General features: G+C 39.9%; 1 protein-coding gene across 1 annotated transcript; it reads left to right on the top strand.

The window, feature by feature from the left end:
• Positions 1 to 4,015: 4,015 nt before the first annotated feature.
• LOC116353358 (uncharacterized) lies at positions 4,016 to 8,183 on the top strand. The gene is made up of 2 exons (XM_031788244.1): positions 4,016 to 5,540; positions 6,279 to 8,183. Exon 2 carries the CDS (start codon positions 6,661 to 6,663, stop codon positions 7,948 to 7,950), a length of 1,290 nt encoding a protein of 429 aa, XP_031644104.1. The 5' UTR covers positions 4,016 to 5,540; positions 6,279 to 6,660; the 3' UTR covers positions 7,951 to 8,183.
• Positions 8,184 to 8,773: the final 590 nt, after the last annotated feature.

The raw sequence follows: 8,773 nt of genomic DNA, 5'->3' as shown, positions 1-8,773 counted from the left end.
CCAAATTAATTTATAACAGTTGACTTATTTCCTTATGAACTGTAACCCAGTAAAAAAATTGCATGTTGCACTCATATTTTTGTTCAGTGTAGTTTGTCAGCTAAGCTAGCCACTTTTAGCTTGACTGGGTACTCAGATAAACACAAGGTCAAATCATGGCGTCAGTGCTCTTCAGGTTGGAAAGCCGTAGCTCTAGAAAGAGACCCGAGATTGAATTGGATGGATGACCACTCAAATCATTTTTTATTTTTTCTCCCCGTTTTGAATGCACTGTAGTCAGAAGTTTGAGATTTGAGTTCCAATTTGTTTTGAACTTAATCTCCAGTTGTAGTTTTTGTTACATATAGAGACATATGACACTATTGAGCAAAGATAGGTATACATTAGACCACAAACAGAAAGCGGACAGGAAACCAAAGATTACACAGACATAAGTGTAATGGCCGAAGCCATACGTGCTTTACTGTGCATAAGGGCTTAGGGCAAAGAGGAGGAGGTGACCCTTAAATACATGATCTATTATGGAAGGAGCAGGACATCATTATAAAGATTAGATAGAGGGTAAAGGCCATAAGTGCTTAGGGTAAGACAGATATACATTAATTTTTGGACATGAGAGGGTCCTGCCACCATTGTAATCTAATCAAGAGTGGATACAGGCGTTATTAGGCATGAACATGGAGGAAGCCTGGACTGAAAGATAATGGTGAGTGTATAAAGACAGAGCCAGTGCTCTGGGAAAGTGTGTGTTCCGTGGACCATCTAGGCTTCTGATATGTTTGTATTAAAAGCCTATATTGAATTCACAAGTTCTTGTAAGTGTTCAATTTTGTTACGATTCTCCACGACATAATTTGGCGAGCTTTGCCAGGAGAGACAGGAACCACGGACATTCCGGGCTGATGAAGGTTTCTTTGGACAATCTTGCAAACAAAGGTGGCCGCCTAACTATAAAGGTAAGCATGTTCTTACATGGTCAAAATGTTTGTATAGATTGCTTCAGAGATCCTGTCTCAGCGAGAGGGGCGTCACGTAGGTTTCTCTTTAAATTTCCTAAAAATCCAGTAAAAGCTAAAGAACTTTTGAATTCAATGAATTGCATGTGTGAATTTGGGGTTGTTTTAAATGTAAATGTATGTGCGCATGTGTATGGACTAAGTGAATAGGAGCTGTGAACCTTACTGGAGTCAGGTGTTTAGCGGAGGGGGCTTGCACTCGTTCTGGTCGGACCGTTCGAACGGACCCACGTGTCTGGTTTGATTAGGAGGAGTTGTTCCATCTGATTCTGCTTGACCGGGCTCGACTGTCTCAGGATCTGTTTTGGGATGTGCGTAAACACAGGCCAATCAACCTGAGCGGGCGACCTGTGTTGGGTGTGTGTGATTCGGACTGCCACTCTCACCGAGCCATTCATTTGGGGACCTTGTGTGTTTTGACTAGGTGCGGTTGTTTGCGCTCTCTAGCTGAGCTGCCTGGCCTGGTGTGGGGCAACAGTTGCCTGCTCATAGGGTCATAAACGTATAAAACAAAGGGTATGCGTGAAATCCTATAGGATAATACAAGCTTATGTAGAGGAAGTGAATTAAGTCAGGTAAACTATAGGTCGTTTTTAGGTAAAACGAAGGGTGTATGTGAACGAATGTGAATAAAGAAATTGAACGAATGAAAATAAACGAATGAAAATAAACGCATGAATGAGAATTCTGTGGTGAAAAGAAGAACAGGTTGTGTGTGTGTGTCGTGCCAGAGGAGGGACGGCGGAGTCTTTCTGTGACAGGCAGGGTAATAAGATTAAGGGGACACACTCTTAATCGCTAGACAAAGGGAACAAAATCGATAAACATTGGACAAAAGAAGGTAAAAACAAGAATAAAACATTGACGTGATAATGTGTTAAACGACCATTGTAAAAAATACAATAGGTGTTAAAAATAGGAATTAAAAAGGGCACAGATATATACAGTGCCTTGCGAAAGTATTCGGCCCCCTTGAATTTTGCGACCTTTTGCCACATTTCAGGCTTCAAACATAAAGATATAAAACTGTATTTTTTTGTGAAGAATCAACAAGTGGGACACAATCATGAAGTGGAACGACATTTATTGGATATTTCAAACTTTTTTAACAAATCCAAAACTGAAAAATTGGGCGTGCAAGATTATTCAGCCCCCTTAAGTTAATACTTTGTAGCGCCACCTTTTGCTGCGATTACAGCTGTAAGTCGCTTGGGGTGTGTCTCTATCAGTTTTGCACATCGAGAGACTGAAATGTTTTCCCATTCCTCCTTGCAAAACAGCTCGAGCTCAGTGAGGTTGGATGGAGAGCATTTGTGAACAGTAATTTTCAGTTCTTTCCACAGATTCTCGATTGGATTCAGGTCTGGACTTTGACTTGGCCATTCTAACACCTGGATATGTTTATTTTTGAACCATTGTAGATTTTGCTTTATGTTTTGGATCATTGTCTTGTTGGAAGACAAATCTCCATCCCAGTCTCAGGTCTTTTGCAGACTCCATCAGGTTTTCTTCCAGAATGGTCCCGTATTTGGCTCCATCCATCTTCCCATCAATTTTAACCATCTTCCCTGTCCCTGCTGAAGAAAAGCAGGCCCAAACCATGATGCTGCCACCACCATGTTTGACAGTGGGGATGGTGTGTTCAGGGTGATGAGCTGTGTTGCTTTTACGCCAAACATAACGTTTTGCATTGTTGCCAAAAAGTTCAATTTTGGTTTCATCTGACCAGAGCACCTTCTTCCACATGTTTGGTGTGTCTCCCAGGTGGCTTGTGGCAAACTTTTTAAACGACACTTTTTATGGATATCTTTAAGAAATGGCTTTCTTCTTGCCACTCTTCCATAAAGGCCAGATTTGTGCAATATACGACTGATTGTTGTCCTATGGACAGAGTCTCCCACCTCAGCTGTAGATCTCTGCAGTTCATCCAGAGTGATCATGGGCCTCTTGGCTGCATCTCTGATCAGTCTTCTCCTTGTATGAGCTGAAAGTTTAGAGGGACGGCCAGGTCTTGGTAGATTTGCAGTGGTCTGATACTCCTTCCATTTCAATATTATCGCTTGCACAGTGCTCCTTGGGATGTTTAAAGCTTGGGAAATATTTTTGTATCCAAATCCGGCTTTAAACTTCTTCACAACAGTATCTCGGACCTGCCTGGTGTGTTCCTTGTTCTTCATGATGCTCTCTGCGCTTTTAACAGACCTCTGAGACTATCACAGCGCAGGTGCATTTATACGGAGACTTGATTACACACAGGTGGATTGTATTTATCATCATTAGTCATTTAGGTCAACATTGGATTATTCAGAGATCCTCACTGAACTTCTGGAGAGAGTTTGCTGCACTGAAAGTAAAGGGGCTGAATAATTTTGCACGCCCAATTCTTCAGTTTTTGATTTGTTAAAAAAGTTTGAAATATCCAATAAATGTCGTTCCACTTCATGATTGTGTCCCACTTGTTGTTGATTCTTCACAAAAAAATACAGTTTTATATCTTTGTTTGAAGCCTGAAATGTGCAAAAGGTCGCAAAGTTCAAGGGGGCCGAATACTTTCGCAAGGCACTGTATAATGGGTGCAAGGTAGGAAGAAAGAATATACAGATAAGCAAAAACTATACTACGTGGTTAAAATAAATCTAGGCGGTCTAGAATAAAGTGACAAAACTGCATGAGAGACACTAAAATAGAAGTCTAGAACACATATTTTAAAATATCACAAGCCCTGTAACGAAATAGGAGGAAAACAGCAGGTGACAGAGGCTGCAGTTTAAAAATAGCGACTTTGTTTCACTAAAACCATGAATCAGGAATTAAACAGTAAAATAGGCTGAGAGAATATAGCAAGCGGATAAATAAAGAAATATAAGAAAGTGCAGACATTATAAATAGCTGAATTAGAAGGAAAATTATATGAAATGAGATTTAATACACTGAATAAAGTAATAGAATAAGAACTAATAAAATGATGATAGTAATGATATCTGTGAAAGGGAAAGCACTGATATTTAAGGTACTGTACTAGAATAAGACATTAAGGCTTCTGTAGTACTCAGTAATACAGTTGTAGACATTATAGAGTAGGCTTTAATAGGAGGTATTAAGTGCTGTAACTAATGAATTATTATCTGGGAAAGTGGGTGGCCCTACCTTGGGAAATAGTTAATAAAAGGGAGTGTTTAGGAAAAATAAATAAATAGTGGCATGGAAACAAATGGACTGTTTCTCCCTGGAATATAGAGATAGCCAAATTTAATAAAGCCATAGAGTCGCTGAAAGAAGCGCACGTTAATTCTACCAATTCGGCTTGAATATGAAAGAGCAAACTGGATAATGTAGGGCAACATTACCCGGTAAACAGGATAAATAAAATAATGAATTGGAACAATCACATAAAACCATAACAAGAAGCTTAACTTACCAGCGTTTTAATGATAATTAACATTCTATCATCAGAAAATACATTACGATGGGGACAGATATGATTCTGCTTGCCCTCGCAGATGTGCGAGTGGTTTGCAGAGCTATAGAAGTGGAGTGATACATTGGAATGATATAAGTAATTGAATAAAAGGTATAGTCTGTTGTGCGATAACACCCAAGGATGAAGAAGAAAGAGAAGAAAGAGAAGAAGGAGACCAACATGGGTATAGAGCGAAACGGATGGACGTTTTCCCCAGGTTTTAATTACATTACAAATAGTGGTAATTTATTGCAAATATGCAGTTATTATAATTTACTTTACAATTTTTTTCTTGTTTGGTCAATGTATTTTTGTTTTGAGGAAAATAAGTGTGTATATTGTTCCTGAGGAGGGACTGATATAAATTGACTAAAATTTGAGAATGTTTAAGTATGTATCAAACTATGGAAGGAAATTAGGAATAGTGACTTATGTGTTATGGGCTAGAAAAAACTGTAACTACATTGGGGGCTCATACATGAAGGTTATGGTAGCGGAGGGGTGTTATTTCTAGAAACAATGTATATTAATAGACAAGATAACTCACAGAAAAGGAAGGACAGTTGGTCTTGTAAAAATATAGGGATATAAAATATAGGGACAATTCTAAAAGTAAATAGAACATTACACATACCTAGACTATGGTAAAGGTAATAAGTAGTGGCATTTTGAACACTAGAGCAAACGGTTTAAGAAACGTATGACTTAGTTTTGCTAGGATTGGATATTCTTCCAACTGGAAGACACTTGACTGATTACATGTTATTCTTACAGCAGTTGCTGTAGGCACCATAATTTGGCTATCATTATGAATATTTTTGTGGCAGGAGGCCAGGTATTTGAGACAGAATGTTTACATAGGGCTGTTATTTAAAGATTAAGATTTAGTGCTCTTGCTATAAGAAAGTCTGTTGTCAGGAAATAACCCATGTGTTAGTGTGTATGTCCTCAGGAAAAAACAGCACATAAGAGGCCAGATGGAAGGGCATGGGCTGAATTCTGGAGACTGAGTGTACATCAAGATACACCAGGCTGGGGATATACTTCTTACAGCACCTGCAGTGGTAAAGATCGTCATGTCTCTCTTTGGTGGGTGCATAAGTCTCACAAGAAGTAAGGTCCAGCTGAATAATGGGTGAGCTTGAAAACACCATGACAGAGGATGTGGAACCAGAGAGAGAGAGGGAGAGAAAGACTAGATTCCACTGTAGAAATACTGGGTTGAGTTTGGGGGTTACTTGTTTTATTTGTTAATGTATCATGTGAAAAAGGATAGATGTTAGGGTAGTTGTACTCTAAACAACATGTTGAAGGCTTGATGTGAAAGCCCATTCAGTGTTGAATTACTTCAAGAAGAAATAATGTTGATTAAGGTTATGCACATGCTTATCAGTTGAAATAGAGCAGATGGGGAACTAAGTAAAAATTGACATGATTTGGGAACACCTCTCAGAACCTGGGGCCGAAAGGGGAAGACTGGGTGAAAGCAAGAGGAAGCTTTTCAGGGCTTTCATTTTTGTGGAGTCCAGCAGAAAAGTATCCTGGAGGCATAGAGTCAGGTGAAGAGAGAGTGGGAATTGTCATGGTCTCAGATTTCAGTATTCATGAATATATTCATGCATAACACATAACATTGTCAATACTGTTATGTTTTGTCCTTTGCTTTCCAAGTCTTATGTTTAGGAAACCAGATGGAGAAGGGTTCATGTCAGTTTGTTGTGTGATGAGTGATGGAAGTAAGAGAATGTATGGTGTAATCATAGAACAGAGGCCATAAGTCTCTAAGTCTGAATGCCTCACAGAAAGAAGGCAGAAACCTGAACCAGGATGAGAGGTTCCACATCTGATGATCCAAGGGGACCAGAAGGACCTCTCCCAGTGATACCAGGAGATCTAGTCTACGTTCGAGTGTTCCGGAGGAAGTGGGATCAACCGAGGAGAGAAGGACCCTACGAGGTGGCTGCAGCAACAAACACGGCCGTCCAAGTGAAAGGAAGCAAGACGTGGTACCATCTGAATCACTGCACCTGAGTCCCAACAGAAAGAAGGACACAACCATATAGAGATGAGGACACAGAGGATGCTGATTCACCAGGAGGGAGCCCGGAGGGAACAGGAACAGCAAAAGCAATCAAGACGCCAGGGAGGAGCCGAGAGAACAGCAGACCAAGTGAAAGCCAAAATATGACAGGTGCATCGCCTAATGCACCCAGAAGAAGACGAAGGAGAGACAGCGCTGGAGAGAGAACCTGCGAACAACCAGAATTCTCTCCTGTGGGGCCAGAGAGTCCAGGGTTGGGAGGGAGTAACATGCCTGCTACTCTTGATGACATACCTGTTGTGGCAGACCTCTTTGACAGAAGCCCTCCACCGTGGGACCCCGAAGTACCACCTACAGAATGGGAACATCTCTTCCCTAAAATGTACACCCTTCCAGATGGAAGTTCAGTCCGGCCTGAGGAGGGAGCCTCAGGGGAAGAAAGAGGAGGAGAGGCCTCACAAGGAACAGAAGGAGAGACCCCACAAAGAGGAAAAGTCCCGCAAGCTGAAGAAAATGGGGATTTCCCCACAATTGACTTTTCAACTCTTGAATGGTCCCCTTTTAACAGACAATTGAAGTTAGAACGACAGAAGAACAAAGGCATTGACATAGCAAAAGTAATAGTGAACACTAGTACAGAAACAACAGACTCACACACAATCAAGAAGTATGGTGGAAACAGGAAGAGAAGAGAGGAATCAGCCAAACAATCCAAAAAGACTGACAAGGTTAGAATCTCTGTTCCACCTCAACACATAACTGAAACAGGTGAACAGAAGACAATCTCAATCAAAAGGATCAAGCCTCTACCTGAGATTGCATTCTGTGGAGGGACACATCATCAAACGAAGGGAGAAGTCATATGGGATCCGAAAGGAAGTGACCTGACATTAATCAAAGAAGAAGACGAGTGGGTGCTCATCATGAACAAGATTGAACCAGTGGAAGGTGAGGAACATATAGTTGAAATAACAAGAACAACAGTGACCGAAGGGAGTAGCACCATGGTCATTAAGATTGATCCCACCCCTGCACCTGAACAGGAAGAACCTGTGACAACTAGAACAACGACAACAACAATGGTGGCAGCTGCTGTGAAGACCACAGTAGCTACCACTAAGATAACATCAACTGCCCTTACCAAGCAGTCCATTGTACCCACAAAGAAACCTGAAGCATCAGAACCAGGAGGGTTCTTTACTGACATTTGGAACTTTTTGACAAACTCTAATGATATACCTCAAGACAAAAACATTGTAGAATCGACAGATATCTCTCAAGAACCACTCAAGAACACCACACGAGAAGAAGTAGTGAAGAACGAGTGGTACGAATGGGCTAAGTATACTGCAAACAAACATAGGATGGACAATTGTATTTTGTGTAGCAAATCACCTTTGTCTGATCCTTTGATAGTACCTGAACTTGCATAATTTGAAGAATGTGTTAAATGTCAAATGTTCAATGTATTCAGAGAAAATACTACATTCCTTTGTGTAACACAGAATGCAGTTTGGCACTAGGTAACACTAAAGGCAGAAGTGAATTAAATAAAAATATGTTGGGAGAACATGAATGTGCAACATAAGAACTGAATTGAATGATCCTCATAATGATAGGTTTACTATTGTAAAAAGAAAAGACAAAAGAAAAATTAATGTTTTTACAGCTATGAAGATAATGGGATGGATGTGGGAAACACTATAGTTAATTGAATAAACTATTTGGGTGTTAGAAACTACAGGAGTTAGTAAATTTGATAAAGGAATGATTGTGAATCACAAAGGTAAATGTGGTAATATGACTCAAGTAACATTATCTGTTGAAATATTAAAGTATCAGGATTGAGGAATAGCTGATAGTTTCTGGGTGTGTGGGCATACTACATGCTCATTGCTTCTTCACAATATAATGACTACCACTGCGGGTAGCCTACCGTCTCAGCCAAATAAATTTTAAACACATGAACACAGGCAAAATAGGTATCCTACATTCAATACATGATTCAATACATGATGGGTTGAATCGAATCAAATCAAATCAATATATATATTTTTTCAAATTTATTTATATAGCCCTTCGTACATCAGCTGATATCAAACATATTTTACAACGTAGTTCATGAGTTGTCCATAATTCATGAGTTAATGCTTGGAGTCTTCACAGATCATTTGACATAAAACACTACCTTTCCTTACATTAAGGACGACATTTATGACAAAGTTATTTGTCATTATTAAGCCTTTAACAGTTGAG

Source organism: Oncorhynchus kisutch, linkage group LG14 (assembly GCF_002021735.2).
Source record: "Oncorhynchus kisutch isolate 150728-3 linkage group LG14, Okis_V2, whole genome shotgun sequence".
Classification (NCBI taxonomy): Eukaryota; Metazoa; Chordata; class Actinopteri; order Salmoniformes; family Salmonidae; genus Oncorhynchus; species Oncorhynchus kisutch.
The sequence above is the reverse complement of the archived record's forward strand: the minus strand, read 5'-3'. Positions and strand labels throughout refer to the sequence as shown.